We start from the raw sequence: 24056 nt of genomic DNA on the forward strand, positions 1-24056 counted from the left end.
TAGAGGGTAGCTTAATTTGTCTGATATCATGTAATAATGGTATGGGAATAATAATGAATTTTGTTTTCTAAAGTGGTTTCTTGCATCAAACACATTTTTTGTCACCTCATTGTCTGAAGGACAAGTGGATAAACAGATTCATGTCAAGCCCTGCGTGTTTTTTTTTATTTTCAAAAGTCTCATGGAATGTAGGCCTACATCGAACACCACTCATTGGCTGCTACTGTAGGCTGAATGATAGATCAGCTATTTCCATGTTAAAATATTATGAGATGCATTTTCTCCATTGTTTTTTTGATGGTATACCACCCTGGTAAGCCTACATTATGATCAAATAGTCACAGTAGCCTACTTGGACACGGGTGAAACTGTAACTTAAAGTGAGTACAGCCTCTGTGCTCACAGTAAACAGGCACTGGAAGTTGAACAGAATTTTCATAAGACCTGAAATTTGCTCAGTGGAATTGGTTGACACACAACTTTATCCACCGAAACTACACAATCCCCTGTCTGATGCCCTCCTGCACACTTCCCACATCTTGGAATCTCCCTCCTGCACTCTGCTGTGACATGACCATAAGTGTGTCACCTGAAACACTGCAATGGATTCGGTACAAAAGCTCTAACAGGATAACTTGATATATCCTAACATGATTGTTGGGTAAAGACTCGGATTCAAAACTCAAAAGGACAGACTGTGACACTCCTCTTCTCCCTCCTCCTCTGAAATCCACCTTTCTGTGGCTGTCCCAATACTCATCTTCTCCCTCCTCCTCTGATTCCACCTTTCTGTGGCCCTGTCCCAATACTCCTCTTCTCCCTCCTCCTCTGAAATCCACCTTTCTGTGGCCCTGTCCCAATAATCAATCAATCAAACGTATTTATAAAGCCCTTCTTACATCAGCTGATGTCACAAAGTGCTGTACAGAAACCCAGCCTAAAACCCCAAACAGCAAGCAATGCAGGTGTACTGTAGAAGCACGGTGGCAAGGAAAAACTCCCTAGAAAGGCCGGAACCTAGGAAGAAATCTAGAGAGGAACCAGGCTATGAGGGGTGGCCAGTCCTCTTCTGGCTGTTCCGGGTGGAGATTATTACAGAACATGGCCAAGATGTTCAAATGTTCATAGACGACCAGCAGGGTCAAATAATAATAATCACAGTGTTAGTAGAGGGTCCAACAGGTCAGCACCTCAGGAGTAAATGTCAGTTGGCTTTTCATAGCCGATCATTCAGAGTATCTCTACCGCACCTGCTGTCTCTAGAGAGTTGAAAACAGCTGGTCTGGGACAAGGTAGCACGTCCGGTGAACAGGTCAGGGTGCCATAGCCGCAGGCAGAACAGTTGAAACTGGAGCAGCAGCACAACAAGGTGAATGGGGGACAGCAAGGAGTCATCAGGCCAGGTAGTCCTGAGGCATGGTCCTAGGGCCCAGGTCCTCCGAGAGAAAGAGAGAGAGAGAATTAGAGGGAGCATACTTGAATTCACACAGGACACCGGATAAGACAGGAGAATTACTCCAGATATAACAGACTGACCCTAGCCCCCCGACACATAAACTATTGCAGCATAAATACTGGAGGCTGTCCCAATACTCCTCTTCTCCCTCCTTTCTGTGCCCTGTCCCAATTCTCCTCTTCTCCCTCCTCCTCCTTCATCCTTTCAGTGTCTCTGTCCAATACTCCTCTTCTCCCTCCTCCATGTCCCTGTCCCAATACTCCTCTTCTCCCTCCTCTGTGTCCCTGTCCCAATACTCCTCTTCTCCCTCCTTTCTGTGTCCCTGTCCCAATACTCCTCTTCTCCCTCCTCTCTGTGGCCCTGTCCCAATACTCCTCTTCTCCCTCCTCTGTGTCCCTGTCCCAATACTCCTCTTCTCCCAGCTTTGCTAGCGGTCTTGTGGCATCTCAACGTAACTCCATATCATAATCCTCCTGATCACCTCGGAAACACGTCTTCTAACAGGATAACTGATATATCCTAACATGATTGTCGTGTAAAGACTCTGATTCAAAACTCAAAAGGACATACTGTGATGTTTTACGTTTTATCAAATTTCTATCAGCATGTTAAATGTGCAACCAGAGGAAAATAAACTCTGGACCACCAATACTCCACACACAGAGATACAAGCAAAGCTCTCCCTCACCCTCCATTTGGCAAATCTGACCATAATTCTATCCTCCCGATTCCTGCTTACAAGCAAAAATTAAAGCAGGAAGCACCAGTGACTAGATCAATAAAAAAATGGTCAGATGAATCAGATGCTAAACTACAGGACTGTTTTGCTAGCACAGACTGGAATATGTGATAGCCCACGTCTACCACAACCTCTCCTATTGTGTTAGTAAGGTTCAGCCTGCTGCACAGAGTCTATGGAGGCTTTAGAGCACCTGGTTAAACTGTGTGTTAAGAGTATTTTAAACTCTCAATAGTTAAATGAGTAAGAAATAGATGTCATTGTTGCAATAGTTTGTGAGTGGGCAACATATGCTATAATTTCAAATTGGCATGTTAAATTATTTTGTCATTGAACTATTGTATAATGCTTTAATTTCTCCAATCTGGACATTTTGTGCTACTGTTACTACCTTACACAAGCTTGTATTTTCACCCCATAACATTTAATGGAATTACACATCCTTTTTACCTCAGATTTGTGATGTTTAGATGCTAAGCTACAGGACTGTTTTGCTAGCACAGACTGGAATATGTTTCGGGATTCTTCCGATGGCATTGAGGAGTACACCACATCAGTCATTGGCTTTATCAATAAGTGCATCGACGACGTCGTCCCCACAGTGACCGTACTTACATACCCCAACCAGAAGCCATTGTGCAGATGTTGCCTGGATTACAGAAGGCTAGATGCTGCCGCTTTCACACTAACCCAAAAACTTTAAAGAAATCCTGATGTGCCCTCCGACGAACCATCAATACAGGACTAAGATCGAATTGTACTACACCAGCTCCAACGCTCGTCAGATATGGCAGGGCTTGCAAACCATTACAGACTACAAAGGGAAGCACAGCCGAGAGCTGCCCAGTGACTTGAGCCTACCAGAAAAGCTAAACTACTTCTATGCTCACCTCGAGTCAATAACACTAAAACATGCATGAGAGCACCAGCTGTTCCAGACGACTGTGTGATCACATTCTCCGCAGCCGATGTGAGTAAGATCTTTGAACAGGTCAATATTCACAAGGCTGCAGGGCCAGACGGATTACCAGGACATGTACTCCGGGCATGTGCTGACCAACTGGCAGGTGTCTTCATTGACATTTTCAACATGTCCCTGATTGAGTCTGTAATACCAACATGTTTCAAGCAGACCACCATAGTCCCTGTGCCCAAGAACACAAAAGCAACCTGCCTAAATGACTACACACAAAAGTGCCCTCAAAGCTCATCAGTAAGCTAAGGACCCTGGGACTAAACACCTACCTTTACAACTGGATCCTGGACTTCCTGACGGGCCACCCCCAGGTGATCAGGGTAGGTAACAACACATCCGTCATGCTGATCCTCAACACAGGGGCCCCTCATGGGTGCGTGCTTAGTCCCCTCCTCTACTCCCTGTTCACTCATGACTGCACGGCCAAGCACGACTCCAACACCATCCTTAAGTTTGCCAATGACACAACAGTGGTAGGCCTGGATGCTCTTGATGGTGCAGCTGGGAATGAGGTAGTTGGGTGGGCTATTTACAGATGGGCTGTGTACAGGTGCAGTGATCGGTAAGCTGCTCAAAGTTAGTGAGGGAGATATACAGTTGAAGTCGTAAGTTTACATACACTTAGGTTGAAGTCATTAAAACTCATTTTACACAAAACCAATAGCATGCAAAACGAACTCAAACCTCAAATAAATCGATTACTTATGAAATTACCTTGAGGAAATGATGTACATTCACGACAGACCCAAAGTCTCTAGCTATGTGAATTGTAAAATAGTAATCACGTTCACTCGGATTTAAAAACACAAATAACACAAAATATATACCAATCATTCCTTTTCAGATGTTTGGCTAGCATGTTTTGAACGTTTAAACGTGCTATTTGTTGTATAACTGTAGTAATACAATTGAAACGGACACTCCTTATTCTGAAGAACTGTGCGTGCATTCCCGGAACTTGTTCATTCCACTTTACTTGCAATCCGGGATCCTTGGGATGTCCCTATCCCAATAGATTCACAAGTAAAATGGTTTAGGTTAAAAGATCAACTTAAACACTATAACAAACCATGATATCATGTTCTCCTCTGTATCTAATAATATACAATGAAAGGACACTTTAAAAAAAGAAAAGCTAAATATTTTACTAAAGTCTAACACTTCTTCTTCGGTATTGGGTTGGCGGATCGCATCCATAGGGATTTGATTTATTTCACCTTTATTTAACCAGGTAGGCCAGTTGATAACAAGTTCTCATCTACAACCGCGACCTGGTTAAGATAAAGCAAAACAGTGCGACAAAAACAACACAGAGATACACATGGAATAAACAAAGGTACAGTCAATAATACAATAGAAAAGTCTATATACAGTATGTGCAAATGTAGTAAGTATAGGGGGGTAATGCAATAAATAGGCCATAGTGGTGAAATAATTACAATTTAGCATTAACACTGGAGTGATAGATGTGCAAGTAGAGATACTGATGTGCAAAAGAGCAAAAATAAATAACAATATGGGAATGAGGTAGTTGGGTGGGCTATTTACAGATGGGCTGTGTACAGGTACAGTGATCGGTAAGCTGCTCTGACAGCTGATGCTTAAAGTTAGTGAGGGAGATATAAAGTTGAAGTCGTAAGTTTACATACACTTAGGTTGAAGTAATTAAAACTCGTTTTTCAACCATTCCACAAATTTCTTGTTAACAAACTATAGTTTTGGCAAGTTGGTTAGGACATCTACTTTGTGCATGACAAGTAATTTTTCCAATAATTGTTTACAGATTATTTCACTGTATCACAATTCCAGTGGGTCAAAAGTTCACATACACTAAGTTGACTGTGCCTTTAAACTGCTTGGAAAATTCGCAAAAATTGTCATGGCTTTAGAAGCTTCTGATAGGCTAATTGACATCATTTGAATCAATTGGAGGTGTACCTGTGGATGTATTTCAAGGCCTACCTTCAAACTCAGTGCCTCTTTGCTTGACATCATGGGAAAATCAAAATAGCTCAGCCACATTCATCTGTACAAACAATAGTACGCAAGTATAAACACCACGGGACCACGCAGCCGCCATACCGCTCAGGAAGAAGATGTGTTCTGTCTCCTAGAGATGAATGTACTTTGGTGCGAAAAGTGAAAATCAATCCCACAACAACAGCAAAGGACCGTGTGAAGATGCTGGAGGAAACAGGTACAAAAGTATCTATATCCACAGTAAAACGAGTCCCATATCGACATAACCTGAAAGTCCGCTCAGCAAGGAAGAAAGAAGGAAGAAGCCACTGCTCCAAAACTGCCATAAAAAAAGCCAGACTACAGTTTGCAACTGCACTTGGGGACAAAGATAGTACTTCTCAGAGAAATATTCTCTGGTCTGATGAAACAAAAATAGAACTGTTTGGCCATAATGACCATCGTTATGTTTGGAGGAAAAAGGGGGAGGCTTGCAAGCCGAAGAACACCATCCCAACCATGAAGCACGGCGGAGGCAGCATCATGTTGTGGGGGTGCTTTGCTGAAGTAGGGACTGGTGCACTTCACAAAATAGATGACATCATGAGGAAGGGAAATGATGTGGATATATTGAAGCAACATCAAGACATCAGGCAGAAAGTTAAAGCTTGGTCGCAAATGAGTCTTCCAAATGGACAATGACCCCAAGCATACTTGTGGCAATATGGCTTAAGGACAACAAAGTCAAGGTATTGGAGTGGACATCACAAAGCCCTGACCTCAATCCCATAGAACATTTTTGGGCAGAACTGAAAAAGCGTGTGCAAGCAAGGAGGCCTACAAACCTGACTCAGTTACACCAGCTCTGGCAGGAGGAACGTGTCAAAATTCACCCAACTTATTGTGGGAAGCTTGTGGAAGACTCCCTGAAACATTTGACCCAAGTTAAACAATTTAAAGTCAATGCTACCAAATACTAATTGAGTGTATGTAAACTTCTGACCAACTGGGAATGTGATAAAATAAATAAAAGCTGAAATAAATCAATATTATTCTGATATTTTACTTTCTTAAAATAAAGTGGTGATCCTAACTAACCTAAGACAGGGAATGTTTTACTTGGACTAAATATCAGGAATTGTGAAAAACTGAGTTTAAATGCATTAGGCTAAGGTGTATGTAAACTTCTGACTTCAACTGTATATACAGTATTTCACTTCAAACAGTTTATTTAATTTAATTATACACAAGAGAAAAGAGGTTGCCCAGCATAAATTCATGTACAAACATAATTTTTAATTACATTCTTGTCATTTAGCAGATGTTCTTATCCAGAGAGACATACAGGACAAATACGTGTTAATTGCTTTGCTCAAGGGCACAATGACAGATGTTTCACCTAATCGGCTTGGGATTCAAACCAGTGACCTTTCAGTTACTGGCCCAACACTCTTAACCACTAGGCTACCTGCCACCAGAACAATTAACTTCAACACAGTTATTCAAACACATTCATCATCAATGACTAAAATAATGAATCTAGTATTAAGATACAATTTCATAAACACAAGTAGTTGATTCATAGCCTGTTTATCATTAAACAAAAGTTGTTAAGTAATAAAATAATCCACCCAAACTAATGCTAAAAACTGATCATTACACCATCTTTATATGATATACACGGATAGGGATGCACAATATATCGTTGAGCATATCGGAATCTGACAATATTAGCTAAAAATGCCAACATCGGCCCGATGTTTCATTTAACACCGATGTGCAAAACCGATGTTAATTAAAGCTGACATGCATACCCATATAACGTGGATAGATGACGCCTCAAAAAATACAGCCCTAAACAGAAAAAAAGCAGAAAAATACTAAGCGCACACTTCCAACAACTAAACAAGTTCAAGTCAAGCAGTCATTTGAAAGAGTAAGGACATTTCAGCGAGACAACTCAAAGGCGAAATCCATTAACGCCAAGATAATGGAATTCATTACCCTTGACAATCAACCGTCCTCTGTCGTGGATGACGTTGGCTTTCGCCGACTGGTCAATCCCCAGAACACAGTATTGCATGTTCAAGAATGTGCTGGTTCTCATACCGCTGCTGCCATTTCCAAGGTGTTTGAAACTTGGAAACATGAACACACTCCTAGCGCCAATCCAACAACTGTCTCGAGAAATAAGCTAATCAACTGCACCTGCAGCAGACGTGATACCCTCTTTCATGGCATTGAAACCCCCACTCAACAAAACCCCACTGTGTGTGTCGACAGTTAACTAACAAAAGTACTCGATGCTGTGAACAAGCGATTCGATGGCATTCTCTCTGAGTCTCTTTACTGTGTCGCCATCATGCTCGGTACAAGGACCGCTACTTCGATGCAGACAAGAAAAAGGGTTCATGTTACATAAACAGCTGGACAAGATGGAAACGGACACAGTGAAAGAGCACACGAGGAAGAGAGGCTACGGACAGACAGCTGAAACTTCACTGCTTGACATGAATGATGAAATCCTGGTTGAGAATGAAACGACTGAACAACGAAACAGTACATACAGCAAGTGAAATAAATCGGTTTTGATGATGTTTTACTGGTAATGGGGACATACGTAAATGCCAACAAAATAACTGTTTGGTCGGTGTGGTTTGTGGTGTGTAACTTTTACTTAACTAGGCAAATTAGTTAAGAACAAATTCTTATTTACAATAACGACCAACCCCGGACGAGGCTGGGCCAATTGTGCGCTCTCAATCACGTTCGGGTGTGATTCAAACCAGGGACTGTAGTGATAGTGGAATTTCTAAATTCCTATATGTTTTATAGCCAAAGTCAATTTCACACTCTCTCTAGTTCATTAATGTGGTGTAAGTTCATTAATTATGCATGAAGTAGATCGAGACCAGTCTTAAAAGCCAGGTAAGAGCGTTTAATTCCAGAGAGTACTGCCACATACACATATTTCCACAGGTTATAAACTGAAAATGACGTCAGCGTTTTCTAAACGTTCTATCTATTCCACAAGTAGAGGGGCCCTCTAGCTCTCAAGCCTTCGCGTTATCAGCACGAAGTCAAGGTCAGTCAGCATAAATCAGCATTCTTTGACAGTCTGGAGATCGGCAGTTCCTGACACCTGGAGATTGTACAATGAATGAACTAAGGAACAGACCTCCATTGTTACTAAACTCCTGACTACATTATATACAATTGGAAAAGGGAGCAAGAGAGAAACTTCACATGTACAGTACATTATAGCATTTGGACTAGTCAGTTCTGATTGGAATGTATACATAATTAGTCATTTCAACCATAATTTCCTCTATCATGTAGTGAAACGCTGCGTCCGTGTTTTAACTATTTAACTGTATTAGAATGCTTAGAAGGCCGCTAACATTTTAAATATCGGTGTAGTTTGTTGGCAAGGAAAATATTGGATATCTTATTGGCCAAAAATGTCATATCGGTGCATCCCTAGTACAAAATATTTGAAACACCTTCCTAATATTGAGTTGCACCCCCCTTTGTCCTCAGAGTGGCATAAGACATTATCCTGCTGAAAGAATCCATTTGCAGATGGATATACTGCTGCCATGAAGGATGCACCTGATTGGCAATGATGTTTAGATATCCTGTGGCATTCAAACATTACAACTTTTATCAAGGGGCCCAATGTGTGCCCTTAAAACACACCCCACACCTTCACACCACCACACTGCCACATGGCGTGGATGCATGCAGTGGTGTAAAGTACTTATAGTTCTTTAAATAATTTTTACTTAAGTAGTTTTGGGGTTCTTTTCTTTACTATTTATATTTTTGACAACTTTTACTTTTATTTCACTAAATTCCTAGAGTAAATAATACTTTTAACACCATAAATTTCCCTGACACACAAGTACTCAACTTCATTTTTTTATGATTAGCAGGACAGAAAATGGTCCAATTCATGCACTTATCAAGATTACTTTTGATACTAAGGTATATTTACAACCAAATACCTTTATACTTTTACTTGAGTTACTCGTGCCAAATTAAGAGCAGAAGTAAGGCTTCTCTCCTGTGTCTGTTCTCTGATGACCTTTTAGCTCAGCATTTTAAAATCATTTTCTACAGTCAGATCAGTGGTAAGGCTTCTCTCCTTTATGTTTACCTTGGTGTCTTTTTAAGTGGCACATTTGAGAGAAACTCTTTCCACAGTCAGAGCAGGAGTAAGGCTTCTCTCCAGTGTGTGTTCTCTGATGAACCTTTAGCTCAGCTGATGTTGTGAAGCATTTTACACAGTCAGAGCAGGAGTAAGGCTTCATTCCTGTATGTATACGTTCATGTGTTTTTAAGTTGCACAGTAGAGAGATACTCTTTCCACAGTCAGAGCAAGAGTAAGGCTTCTCGCCTGTGTGTGTTCTCTGATGGACTTTTAGCTCAGTTGATGTTGTGAAGCATTTGACACAGTCAGAGCAGGCGTAAGGCTTCACTCCTGTATGTATACGTTCATGTGTTTTTAAGTTGCCCAGTTGAGAGAAAATCTTCCCACAGTCAGAGCAGGTATAAGGCTTCACTCCTGTATGAATAAGTTCATGTGCTTTTAAAAAACCCTGTCGAGAGAAACTCTTTCCACAGTCAGAGCAGGAGTAAGGCTTCTCTCCAGTGTGCACTCTCTGATGAAGTTTTAGCTCAGCTGATGTTGTGTAGCATTTAACACAATCAGAGCAGGAGTAAGGCTTCACTCCTGTATGTATATGTTCATGTCTTTTTAAGTGGCCCAGTCGAGAGAAAATCTTTCCACAGTCAGAGCAGGAGAAAGGCTTCTCTCCAGTGTGCACTCTCTGATGAACTGTCAGATTCCCTGATGTTGTGAATCTCTTCCCACAGTCAGTACAGGAATACGGATTCTCTCCTGTGTGTATTTTTAGGTGTATTTTTAGCTTTGATAGAATTGGGAAAATCTCCTCACAATGTGGGCAGTGGTGAGACCTCTTAGCTCCATGATCTTCCTGCTGTTTCTCTCTGGATGTAGAGAATGTCTCAACATGGTCTCCTGTGTGAACAACATCAGAAGAACCAGTCAGTTGGTATGATATACATGTCAATCAAATGTATATTTATGAAGCCCTTTTTACATCAGCAGATGTCAAAGTGCTTTACAGAAACCCAGCCTAAAATCCCCAAAGAGCAATGTAGATGTAGAAGAAGAAAACTCCCTCGAAAGCAGAAGAAAGAAAGGTAGAGAGGAACCAGGCCGAGAGGGGTTGCCAGTCCTCTTCTGTCTGTACCGGGTGACATTTTTCATATAAGTAGTCTTTACAATACAAAAGGGGAATCAAACTATTCTAAAAGTGGTTCAAACCCGAAAGCTAAACAGGGGCATGTCATCCTCCACTCACTATAACAAGGGTTAGTAACTACAGACTTATTTCATAGAACTTTAAAACACTGGCAGTTTGTCCACTTCACTTCTTTAGTCTACTCTCTGATCACTCCATATAGACCAGTTAATAAAACTAATGCTGACAAAACTGGTGTCAAACCATGCACGTGTCAGTAGCATGAAATAACATCTACCTTCTCATTGAAATAGTTCTACAGCAACTTTTCATGCACAGTGGGAAGTTGGAACGAACAACAAACTTAGTTAGATAGAACCTGCTCTTACCATGAGAAACAGATTTCCCAATCTTCTCCTCCTCTTCTTCATCTTTAATGTTGACATTCAGCTCCAGTGTTTGACTGCAGTCTTCCAGCTTCACTGATGCCATCTCTGGATCCTGCAGTGCAAACTGGGCTCCACTGTCACAATCAGGACCCCGTGACTGTAGGTTTGGTCTCAATGTGGAAGGAGAGAGGCAGGCCGGGTTTGTCCTCACTGTTGATGTTATCGGCTTCAGACTTAATTCTAGTCGTCCTGTAGTAACAACGAGTAACAGAAAAAAAGTTATTGTCTTGACAGTTCAGGCACTTTCTTTACTCTCAAAAATATATATTATATTTATTTTGGTTCAATGATTTAATTCAGTGCTTGACTTGGACTGAAATAGGTGCCGGTACTGTTTATATTTAGGTGCAGCAGCTCCACAATACTGTTGAGCTAATATTGTATAAGGGGAACATGAGCTCAAACACTAGACATTTGAAGTGGCGGTAATCAGATCCTGTCCAATCTCCTGTCCATCTCATTTCAAAAGATGAAGTAGGTAACAAAACATTAATTCATTCAAATTGGACAAAGTACACCCTTTAAAATTAGTCTAGACAATGCAAATTAACTTAACCTACAGTAGATTTCCCAAATGCGTAAATGACTCAAAAACCATTTAGTACAAGGTTGCAGTTTGTTTTAAGCAGCACTATGTACTATTTTCCTGAATAACTGTCTTCACATTAAAAACCAATCGTATTTCCCGTTCACACCATAATTTACAGCTAAATATAAAAACTGAACGTGTCTGAATACTACTACACATGATAATCATTACATTCAGCTTCAAAACTGTAGTGCGACCGTGAAATTGTCTCTGCACCAGCACTGCATTCTGTTGACGCAGATAGAATGGGCGCCACCATGTTACCAACTACGACTCAAGAATTAGTGCTAAAGCCTTAGCCAGGAGATTGGATAGAGTGCTCCCAAATCTAATATACAAAGACCAAAAAAGGCTATGTGAAAAACCATCAAGGTTTTCACAATGTGAGTAGTGTACTAAACACAGTGCACATGTGAAGGGTCCCCTGATACTGCCATACTCTCACTTGATGCAGAAAAGGCATTCCATAGAGTTGAGTGGTCTTATTTCAGAGATTTGGGAACTACTTCTGTAAAACGGATTAAGAGATGATTTACCGACCCCACTACAGATGTTGCCACTGACAACTTGATTTCACAACATTTTAAGATTTTTCGGGGCACGAGACAAGGATGTCCAGACAGTCCAGGACTCTTTCTTTTAGCTATAGAACCCTTTGCCATTGCAGTAAGGGCCCAACCGTCAATTAGTAGAATTAAAACAGATTTTGAACAAAAAAATGGACCTGTATGCTGATGATACCCTCTTATTCCTAACAGATCTAAAGAACTCGTCCCTCTCCGATTTAATTAATAAACTTGTCCATTTTTGGGGTTTAAAGTTAATCAAACCAAATCTTCCATCCTTTTCCTCAACAAAAAAGATACTGAATCCAGTTGTACAGCATCTATTTGTGAATACAGAACAAGGTTTCACGTATCTTGGTATTAAAAATCACACCAGAAATTAGCTCCTTGAGCTCAGCAAATTATGAACCCATGGTAACGAATGCAACATAATCCACCAACAGATGGACATCATTGCTTGTATCTATTATTGGTAGAATAAATATCATTAAGACTCATATTCTGCCCAAATACCTTTGTCTATTTCAATCAATTCCTCTGGCTGCACCAAAATAAAATAGTATTTCTGTAATTGTGGACTGTCCTAATTGGAACTAATAAATATGTGTCAAAAAAATTAAAACAATGAATGATGAGGCCCCTGTGTTCTTGGGGACCTTCAACGCTTCAAGGGGCTCCCGAGTGGCGCAGCGGTCGAAGGCACTGCATCTCAGCGCTTGAGGCATCACTACAGACACTGGTTTGATTCCAGGCTGTATCTCAACTGGCCGTGATCAGGAGTCCCATAGGGCGACGCACAATTGAACCAGCATCGTCCGGTTAGGCAGTCAGTGTAAATAAAAATGTGGTTTTTACTCTGACATGCACTGTCAACTGTGGGACCTTATATAAACAGGTGTGTGCTTTCCCAAATCATGTCCAATCAATTGAATTTACCACAGGTTGACAACAATCAAGTTGTAGAAACATATCTAATGGAAACAGGATGCACCTGAGCTTAATGTCGAGTCTCATAGCAAAGGGTCTGAATACTTATGTAAATAAGGTATTTCTGTTTGGGGTTTTTTAAGTATAAAATGTGAAAACAATTCTAAAAACCTGTTTGCTTTGTTATTATGGGGTATTGTGTGTAGATTGAGGAACATTTTTTATTTAATACAATTTAGAATAAGGCTGTAACGTAATAAAACGAGGAAAAAGTCAAGGGGTCTAAATACTTCCTGAATGGGAGAGGGGATACCTAGTCAGCTGTACAACTGAATGCATGCAACTGAAATGTGTCTTCCACATTTAACCCAACCGCTTTGAATCAGAGAGGTGCGGGGGGCTGCCATAATCGACATCCACATCTCCGGCGCCGAGGGAACAGTGGGTTAACTGCTTTGCTCAGGGGCAGAACGACCAATATTTACCTTGTCATTCGATCCAGCAGCCTTTAATTGACTGGCCAACTCTCTAACCACTAGGCTACCTGTACGTATTCATGTAAGAAGGCTGTGCAATACAAAAGGGGACTAAAAACTATTAAAGTATCTCATAAGTCAAGAAAATTATGAGCTAAATCATCAACTCAACATCACAAGGGTTATTCGTAACTACACACTCATTCTACTGCAACTTTTCATACACAGTGGGAAGTTGGAACAAACAACAAACTTAGTTAGATAGAACCTGCTCTTACCATGAGAAACAGATTTCCCAATCTTCTCCTCCTCTTCTTCATCTTTAATGTTGACATTCAGCTCCAGTGTTTGACTGCAGTCTTCCACCTTCACTGATGCCATCTCTGGATCCTGCAGTGCAAACTGGGCTCCACTGTCACAATCAGGACCCCGTGACTGTAGGTTTGGACTCAGTGTGGAAGGAGAGAGGCAGGCTGGGTTTGTCCTCACTGTTGATGTTACCAGCCTCATATCTGAGTCGGAAAGTAGTAGAAGAGAAATGGACACAAACATTATTGTCATAAGTTCTGGAACTTTCTTCATTCTCTAAAAATATATTCTATTTTTTTCTTGTTCAATTATCTAATTCAGTGCTTGACTTGGACTGAAATAGTTGCCGATACTCATTTTGGGTGCCGGTACTGTTTATATTTAGTGCAGGAGCTCCACAATATGTTTGAGACAATACTTAACCTATAGTAGAAAAATGCATAAATGACTCAAAAACCATTTAGTACAAGGTTGCAGTATGTTTTAGGCAGCACTACGTGCTATTTTACTTCACCTCGTATTCACTGTTTTACTTCAAAAACCATTTGTATGTCCTGTTCACACCACAGTAACATTTATCGATAAAAACAGAAACAACTGAATGTGTCTGAATGTTATGACACATGTAGAAAACAGATAATTATTACATTTGGTTTCAAAACAGTAGTGCAACTGTAAAATTGTCTCTCTGCTGCATCCACATTGAAGTGTGTTGATGCAGATCGAGTAGGCGCCGCCATTTTACTAGCTTGTGAATTTTTCCTTTCATGGAGCTCTACGGACAATTCCTTCAACCTCATGGCTTGGTTTTTGCTCTGACCTGCACTATCAAATGTGGGACCTTATATAGACAGGTGTGTGCCTTTCCAAATCATGTCCAATCAACTGAATTTACCACAGGTTAAAAACAATCAAGTTGTAGAAACAGCAAGGATGATCAATGGACACAAGATGCACCTGAGCTCAATGTCGAGTCTCCTAGCAAAGAGTCTGAATACTTATGTAAATAAGTTTTCTGTTTTAAATATTTTATAAATGTCATGATGGTGTATTGTGTGTAGATTGATGAGAAACATTTATTTAATCCATTTTAGAAAAAGGCTGTAACGTAAAAAATGTGGGAAAAGTCATGGGGTCTAAATACATTGTGAATGCACTGTATGTATTCATATCAATAGGCTGGCACTGTATGTATTCATATCAATAGGCTGGTACTGTATGTATTCATATCAGTAGGCTGGTACTGTATGTATTCATATCAGTAGTCTGGTACTGTATGTATTCATATCAGTAGGCTGGTTCTGTATGTATTCATATCAGTAGTCTGGTACTGTATGTATTCATATCAGTAGGCTGGTACTGTATGTATTCATATCAATAGGCTGGTACTGTATGTATTCATATCAGTAGGCTGGCACTGTATTTATTCATATCAGTAGGCTGGTTCTGTATGTATTCATATCAGTAGGCTGGTACTGTATGTATTCATATCAGTAGGCTGGTTCTGTATGTATTCATATCAGTAGTCTGGTACTGTATGTATTCATATCAGTAGTCTGGTACTGTATGTATTCATATCAGTAGGCTGGTACTGTATGTATTCATATCAGTAGGCTGGTACTGTATGTATTCATATCAGTAGGCTGGTACTGTATGTATTCATATCAGCAGGCTGTGCAATACAAAAGGGATTAAAACTAATCTAAAAGTATCTCAAATCTCATCTCATAAATCCTCATAAATACTCACTATCACAAGAGTTAGAAACTACAGACTCATTTCATAGAACTTTAAAACACTGGCAGTTTGTCTATTTCACTTCTTTAGTCTACTCTCTGATCACTCCAGACAGCCCAGTGAATAAAACAAATACTGGCAATACTGGTGTCAAACCATGCAAGTCTCAGTAGCATGAAATATCATCTACCTTCTCATTGAAACAGTTCATCATGAAACAGTTCTATTGCAACTTTTCATACACAGTGGAAAGTTGGAATGAAACAAACTTAGTTAGATGAAACCTGCTCTTACCATAAAAGGCCAACTTCTGCAAGTGTCTCCACCCCACTGCTCTATGCCAGTAAACAAACTTGGATAGACAGAACCTGCTCTTACCATGACTAATCTTCTCCTCCTCTTCTTCATCTTTAATGTCAATATTCAGCTCCATTGTTGGACTGCAGTCTTCCAGCTTCACTGATGCCATCTCTGGATCCTGCAGTGCAAACTGGGCTCCACTGACACAATCAGGACCCAGTGACTGTAGGTTTGGACTCAGTGTGGAAGGAGAGAGGCAGGCTGGGTTTGTCCTCACTGTTGGCGTTACCGGCCTCAGACTTAATCTGAGTCGGCCTGTAGTAATAAAGAGAAAAATACTAAAGTTATTGTCTTCTTAGTTCTGGCAATTTCTTTTACTCTCAAAAAATATTATTTAAATCTAGGTGCAGGAGTACCACAATACTGTTGAGCTAATATTCTAAAAGAGGAACATGAGCTCAAACAATATACATTTGAGGTGCTGGTACTCAGCTCCAGTGAGCTCCTGTCCAAGTCAAGCACTGATCTCATTTCAATAGATCTGGTAGCTCAGCATTGACAACAAAACATGAATTCCTTCACATTAGACAACGTTTACGCTTTAAATCAGGCTACACAATTAAGCGCACTTAATCTATGGTAGATTTCCTGAATTCACATAAATGCATAAATGACTCAAAAAACATTTAGTACAAGGTTGCAGTATGTTTCAGGCAGCACTATGTACTATTTTCCTGAATAACATTGTCTTCACTGTGTTATTTAAATCAAAAACCAATAGTATTTCCGTTCACACCACAGTAATATGTATAGACAACGATAACTTATTAAGAGTCTGAATATTAGTACACATGTAGAAAACTGATAATCATTACATTAAGCTTTAAAACAGTAGTGTAACCGTGAAATGGTCTCTCTGCTGCATCCACACCGCCTGGACTGAAGTCTGTTGATGCAGACCGAGTGGCGCCGCCATTTTACCAGCTTGTGAATTTTACACAAAACTAATATATTGTAAAACGAATTCAGAAATCTCAAGTCAATATATTCTTTATGAAAGTACCTTGAGAAAACTATGTACATCCACTCAGACAAACCCCAAAGGCTCTAACTATGTAACTTGTAAAATAGTTAACATTATCACGTTCTTCACTCGGCTTGACACAAAAATAACACATCACACCTTTACCCAACGTGATAATACCTTAACGGATGTATTACCTAAAATGGTACGACATATTCTTTCGATATTATAATGTTTAAACGTGCTATTACATACCTGTAGTAATAAATAGAAAAGGACAAGAATATTATCTTCTTGACTGCACCGTTCTGGCGCTTTCTTTACACTGAATAATGGTGCGCTTCTGTCCGGAACTTCCTGTTCCCCCACTAACACCGTCCGTGCATTCCGGGATCCTTGGGATGACCCAACCTCATCACATGAGAAGGGGTCGCTGCCTCCTCCGGGACACATCTATTTTGCAGCGAGTTGATTGTGGCCTGTGGAATGTTGTCCCATCCCAGCTAGCACAGTGGATCTGGTCCGATTCAAGAGAGTCGCGATACTCCGCTGAGAGTCAGACACGTCCGAAGTCTTGTGGCCCGAGTCTGGGCCGCCTTAGGCAGTATTACTAAAAGCTAGGATACCGGGATTGAGCTCGGGTGGATTCCGGTGTGAGTTATCTGGCCCAAATGTATTACTTGGGGCTCGGACCGACTGGGGCTCCTCTCTGGCAGATGATTACACAGGCTGCTTTATGTAATTGACATTTTATTATTAATTTATTTGTCCATATTTTATCATTGTTTCTGTGATCAAAAAATACTATTTAACACTTAAATTAAATAATGTAATAGTCCTGTTTAAGTTGTATTTTAGAATTTTGATACTTTGTGCAAGGCAATTGATAAGCATTAAAAACTTTTCGGATGGAGTGTCCCGAGTGGCGCGTTACTGCAGATGGTATAATACATCTAGTATTAAAATACAATTTAATAAACACAAGTAGTTGATTCATAGCTTGTTTATCAATAAACAAAAGTTGTTTGTAGAAAAATAATACACCCAAAGTAATGCTAAAAACTGATCATTACACCATCTTTATATGATATACACGGAGTGTACAAAATAGGGATGCACAATATATCGTTAAGCATATCGGAATCGGACGATAATAGCTAAAAATGCCAACATCGGCCCGATTTAATGCGGATGTGAAAAACCGATGTCAAAGTAGACATGCATACCTATATAACCTTGGTAGATGACGTAATGACGCCACTAAAAATACAGCACGACTCAGAACAAAAGCAGAAAAATACTAAGCGCACACTTCCAACAACTAAACAAGTTCAAGTCAAGCAGTCATTTGAAAGAGTAAGAAAATTTCAGCGAGACAACTCAAAGGCGAAATCCGTTAACGCCAAGATAATGGAATTCATTGCCCTTGACAATCAACCGTCCTCTGTCGTGGATGACGTTGGCTTTCGCCGACTGGTCAATCCCCAGAACACAGTATTTTTCATATGGTGCCCTACCGGAGTTACACAGAATTGTTAAAACGCACATCTATGGGTGTCACTGATATTAGCTTCACAACTGATATTTGGACCAGCGATGTCAGCCCCACGAGCATACTGAGTCTGACAGCACAGTGGGTCGATGAGGATTTCGTACTGAGGAAAGCCCTATTGCAACTGCAGCAGAAATGATACGGGGCGGCAGGGTAGCCTAGTGGTTAGTGCATTGGACTAGTAACCGTAAGGTTTATTTATTTATTATTATTATTGTTTTTTTTAATAAAGGTAAAATTACCCTCTGTCATGGCATTGAAACCCCTGCTCAACCAAACTGCCCGACACAGACCGTGGGGTTAATTTACAAAAGTACTTGATGCTGTGAACAAGCGATTCGATGGCATTCTCTCTGAGCCTCTTTACTGTGTCGCCATCATGCTCGGTACAAGGACCGCTACTTCGATGCAGACAAGTAACAGGGTTCATGTTACATAAACAGCTGGACAAGATGGAAACGGACAGTGAAAGAGCACACGAGGAAGAGAGGCTACGGACAGACAGCTGAAACTTCACTGCTTGACATGTATGATGAAATCCTGGTTGAGAATGAAACGACTGAACAAAGAAACAGCACAGCAAATGAAATAAATCGGTTTTGATGATGTTTTACTGGTAATGGGGACATACGTAAATGCCAACAAAATAACTGTTTGGTCGGTGTGGTGTGGTATGGTGTGTGTAACCTTTACTTAACTAGGCAAATCGGTTAAGAACAAAATGCTCATTTACAAGGACGGCCTACCCCGGACGACACTGGGCCAATTGTGCCCGGCCCTATGGGACTCTCAATCACATCCGGATTTGATACAGCCAGGATTCAAACCAGGGACTGTAGTGACGCCTCTTGCAGAGCTGCATCCGTTAACTATTTAACTGTGCTAAAATGCTTAAAAGTAAATGGTAAATCGGTATCGTTCTTTCGGCAAGGAAAATATTGGGATATCGTATTGGCCAAAAATGCCATATCGGTGCATCCCTAGTACAAAATATTTGAAACACCTTCCTAATATTGAGTTGCACCCCCCCTTTGCCCTCAGAACAGCCTCAAATCGTCGGGGCATAGACTGTCCAAGGTGTTGTGTGCGTTCCAAATGGATGCTGGTCCATGTCGACTCCAATGCTTCCCACAATTGTGTCAAGTTGGCTGCGAATGGATCTACTCCGAATAGCTCCTTCCATCTCCTCCCACAGATGGACAAAGAAGTAATGTTATTGGAACCATTCCTGGACAAACCTTGTGGCATAAGACATAATCCTGCTGAAAGAATCCATTTGCAGATGGATACACTGCTGCCATGAAGGAATGTACCTGATTGGTAATGATGTTTAGACATCCTGTGGCAAATTCCCAAAGTAAATAATGTACTTTTTACCCCAAACATTTTCCTTGACACCCAAAATTATTCTTTACATTTTTTATGATTAGCATAACAGAAAATGGTCCAATTCATGCACTTATCAAGATAACATCTCTGGTCCTCCCCACTGCCCTGATCTGGCAGACTCACTAAACACAAATGCTTGGCTTGTAAATGGTGTTAGTGTGCCCCTGGTTACCCGTAATATAAAAAATAAAACACAATTGTGCCGTCTGGTTTGCTTAACTTCTTAAGGATTGTACCACTTAAAAAAAAAAAAAAAAATCATTTTCGCCATAAAAATACATACCCAAATCTAACTGCTTGTAGCTCAGCACCTGAAGGATATGCATATTCTTGCTACCATTTGAAGTTTGAGGAAATGTGAAATGAATGTAGGAGAATAACACATTAGATCTGGTCAAATATAATACTAACAAAAAAACAGTGTTTTTCTTTTTCATATTTGAAATGCAAGAGAAAGGCCATATAGCCAGCAGCATACCACCCTGCATCCCACTGCTGGCTTGCTTCTGAAGCTAAGCAGGGTTGGTCCTGGTCAGTCCCTGGATGGGAGACCAGATGCTGCTGGCTTGCTTCTGAAGCTAAGCAGGGTTGGTCCTGGTCAGTCCCTGGATGGGAGACCAGATGCTGCTGGCTTGCTTCTGAAGCTAAGCAGGGTTGGTCCTGGTCAGTCCCTGGATGGGAGAACAGATGCAGCTGGCTTGCTTCTGAAGCTAAGCAGGGTTGGTCCTGGTCAGTCCCTGGATGGCAGACCAGATGCTGCTGGAAGTGGTGTTGGAGGGCCAAGGGTTGGTCCTGGTCAGTCCCTGGATGGCAGACCAGATGCTGCTGGAAGTGGTGTTGGAGGGCCAATAGGAGGCACTCTTTCCTCTAGTCTAAAATAATATCCCAATGCTGTGACACTGCCCTGTGTTGGGTGCTGTCTTTCAGATGGGACTTTAAAACAGGTGTCCTGACTCTCTGAGGTCATTAAAGATCCCATGGCATTTAGGGGTGTTAACCCTGGTGTCCTGGCTCAATTCCTAATCTGGCCCTCAAACCATCATGGTCACCTAATAATCCCCAGTTTACAATTGGCTCATTCATCCCCTGTAACTATTCCCCAGGTCGTTGCTGTAAATGAGAAGGTGTTCTCAGTCAACTTACCTGGTAAAATAACAGGAAAATACATACTTTCAGATTGGAGTCTAGGTGTAATTTAGATTTTGGGCAGCAGTGTGCAATGTTTCTGACTGATCCAGTAAAGAATTACATTACTGCACTGCATCAAGTCTGCCAGGAGTTTCCCCAAATGTGCTGAATTGGTCAACTGATACAATTACTTACAAAAATGCTATGGTAATAAAACATTTAAGTTTACACACTGCCAGGAATGTCATACATGATGGATCATTAGCTTATACACTAACTTCCACAGCTAGATGGCTGGGCAGGGTGGGTGTGCAGCCAGAGACAACAGGGGTTCAAAATGTAGAACCCAGTTGCTACATTTGAACATAAAAATACAATTTAAGCAAATTAAACTATGCTACATTTTATCTTTTTATTATTTAATCTCCCTCAGGATGACAAATCAAAGCAAGATTACTGAATGCAAGTACAGTATTGACCTTCAGAGGTGAATGTATTATACCAGTTGCCATGATAAAAGTTGTTGTGCACTCTCCTCAAAAAATAGCACGGTATTTTGTCACTGTAATAGCTACTGTTAAATTGGACACTGCAGAAGATTAACAAGAATTTAAGCTTTCTGCCTATATACAGTGGGGCAAAAAAGTATTTAGTCAGCCACCAATTGTGCAAGTTCTCCTACTTAAAAAGATGAGAGGCCTGTAAGTTTCATCATAGGTACACTTCAACTATGACAGACAAAATGAGAGAAAAAAAAATCCAGAAAATCACATTGTAGGATTTTTTATGAATTTATTAGCAAATTTTGGTGGAAAATAAGTATTTGGTCAATAACAAAAGTTTCTCAATACTTTGTTATATACCCTTTGTTGGCAATGACAGAGGCCAAACGTTTTCTGTAAGTTTTCACACACTGTTGCTGGTATTTTGGCCCATTCCTCCATGCAGATCTCCTCTAGAGCAGTGATGTTTTGGGGCTGTTGCTGGGCAACACGGACTTTCAACTCCCTCCAAAGATTTTCTATGGTGTTGAGATCTGGAGACTGGCTAGGCCACTCCAGGACTTTGAAATACTTCTTACGAAGCCACTCCTTCGTTGCCCGGGCGGTGTGTTTGGGATAATTGTCATGCTGAAAGACCCAGCCACGTTTCATCTTCAATACCCTTGCTGATGGAAGGAGGTTTTCACTCAAAATCTCACGATACATAGCCCCATTCATTCTTTCCTTTACACGGATCAGTCGTCCTGGTCCCTTTGCAGAAAAACAGCCCCAAAGCATGATGTTTCCACCCCCATGCTTCACAGTAGGTATGGTGTTCTTTGGATGCAACTCAGCATTCTTTGTCCTACAAACACGACGAGTTGAGTTTTTACCAAAAAGTTCTATTTTGGTTTCATCTGACCATATGACATTCTCCCAATCTTCTTCTGAATCATCCAAATGCTCTCTAGCAAACTTCAGACGGGCCTGGACATGTACTGGCTTAAGCAGGGGTACACGTCTGGCACTGAAGGATTTGATTCCCTGGCGCCGTAGTGTGTTACTGATGGTAGGCTTTGTTACTTTGTCCCAGCTCTCTGCAGGTCATTCAGTAGATCCCCCCGTGTGGTTCTGGAATTTTTGCTCACCGTTCTTGTGATCATTTTGACCCCACGGGGTGAGATCTTGCGTGGAGCCCCAGATCGAGGGAGATTATCAGTGGTCTTGTATGTTTTCCATTTCCTAATAATTGCTCCCACAGTTGATTTCTTCAAACCAAGCTGCTTACCTATTGCAGACTCAGTCTTCCCAGCCTGGTGCAGGTCTACAATTTTGTTTCTGGTGTCCTTTGACAGCCCTTTGGTCTTGGCCATAGTGGAGTTTGGAGTGTGACTGTTTGAGGTTGTGGACAGGGTATTTTATACTGTTAACAAGTTCAAACAGGTGCCATTAATACAGGTAACGAGTGGAGGATAGAGGAGCCTCTTAAAGAAGAAGTTACAGGTCTGCAAGAGCCAGAAATCTTGCTTGTTTGTTGGCGACCAAATACTTATTTTCCACCATAATTTGCAAATAAATTCATTAAAAAAAGCCTACAATGTGATTCTTATTCTCATTTTGTCTGTCATAGTTGAAGTGTACCTATGATGAAAATTACAGGCCTCTCATCTTTTTAAGTGGGAGAACTTGCACAATTGGTGGCTGACTAAATACTTTTTTGCCCCACTGTAAAGACATGTCTATGTCCTGGAAAGTTGGCTGTTGTATACAACATAATTCTAGTCACATTGGAGAAGTTAGCAACAACCGTCCCGGTTAAGGGACACCCATTGCGTAAAGGTTCATTTAAGGAATTTTAAATGATTCACTTTTGATACTAAGGTACATTTATAACCAAATACTTTGACTTTCAATCAAGTTACTCTTGGCAAATTAAGAAGAGTTATAAGGCTTCTCTCCGGTGTCTGTTCTCTGATAACCTTTTATCTCAGCTGTTTTAAAACATTTTCAACAGTCAGATCAGTGTCAAGGCTTCTCTCCTTCATGTTTACCTTGGTGTCTTTTTAAGTGGCACAATTGAGAGAAACTCTTTCCACAGTCAGAGCAGGAGTAAGGCTTTTCACCTGTGTGTGTTCTCTGATGGACTTTTAGCTCAGTTGATGTTGTGAAGGATTTTACACAGTCAGAGCAGGAGTAAGGCTTCTCTCCTGTGTGTGTTCTCTGATGGACTTTTTGCTCAGTTGATGTTCTGAAGCATTTTACACAGTCAGAGCAGGCGTAAGGCTTCACTCCTGTATGTATACGTTCATGTGTTTTTAAGTTGCCCAATTGAGAGAACATCTTCCCACAGTCAGAGCAGGAATAAGGCTTCACTCCTGTATGTATAAATTCATGTGCTTTTAAAAAACCCTGTCGAGAGAAACTCTTCCCACAGTCAGAGCAGGAGTAAGGCTTCTCTACAGTGTGCACTCTCTGATGAAGTTTTAGCTCAGCTGATGTTGTGTAGCATTTTACACAGTCAGAGCAGGAGTAAGGCTTCATTCCTGTATGTATATGTTCATGTCTTTTTAAGTGGCCCTGTCGAGAGAAACTCTTCCCACAGTCAGAGCAGAGCAGTGGCACTCTCTGATGAACTGTCAGAGCTGAATCTCTTCCCACAGTGTGCGGACTCTGTGTGTATTTTTAGGTGTATTTTTCTTTGATGAAGTTTTAGCTCAGCTGATGTTGT

The 24056-nt window shown here is 40.8% G+C and overlaps 1 protein-coding gene across 7 annotated transcripts in view; it reads right to left on the reverse strand.

Moving 5' to 3' along the window:
- LOC112239018 (zinc finger protein OZF-like) overlaps positions 1–24056 on the reverse strand; it is a 139173-nt gene that overhangs the window by 24378 nt on the left and 90739 nt on the right. For 3 of the 7 annotated variants that reach the window (XM_042318342.1, XM_042318349.1, XM_042318344.1), the window contains 3 exons: positions 15832–16068; positions 13686–13919; positions 10790–11038 (listed from right to left, as the gene is read on the reverse strand). In XM_042318342.1, the coding sequence (XP_042174276.1) occupies positions 10790–11038; positions 13686–13919; positions 15832–16068 (720 nt within the window). Of the gene's footprint in view, positions 1–10789; positions 11039–13685; positions 13920–15831; positions 16069–17032; positions 17525–24056 lie in introns of those variants that run through there. The other 4 variants (XM_042318345.1, XM_042318343.1, XM_042318347.1 and 1 more) reach the window with 3 other exon arrangements.

This window comes from Oncorhynchus tshawytscha, unplaced genomic scaffold (assembly GCF_018296145.1).
Source record: "Oncorhynchus tshawytscha isolate Ot180627B unplaced genomic scaffold, Otsh_v2.0 Un_contig_2903_pilon_pilon, whole genome shotgun sequence".
Taxonomy (NCBI): domain Eukaryota; kingdom Metazoa; phylum Chordata; class Actinopteri; order Salmoniformes; family Salmonidae; genus Oncorhynchus; species Oncorhynchus tshawytscha.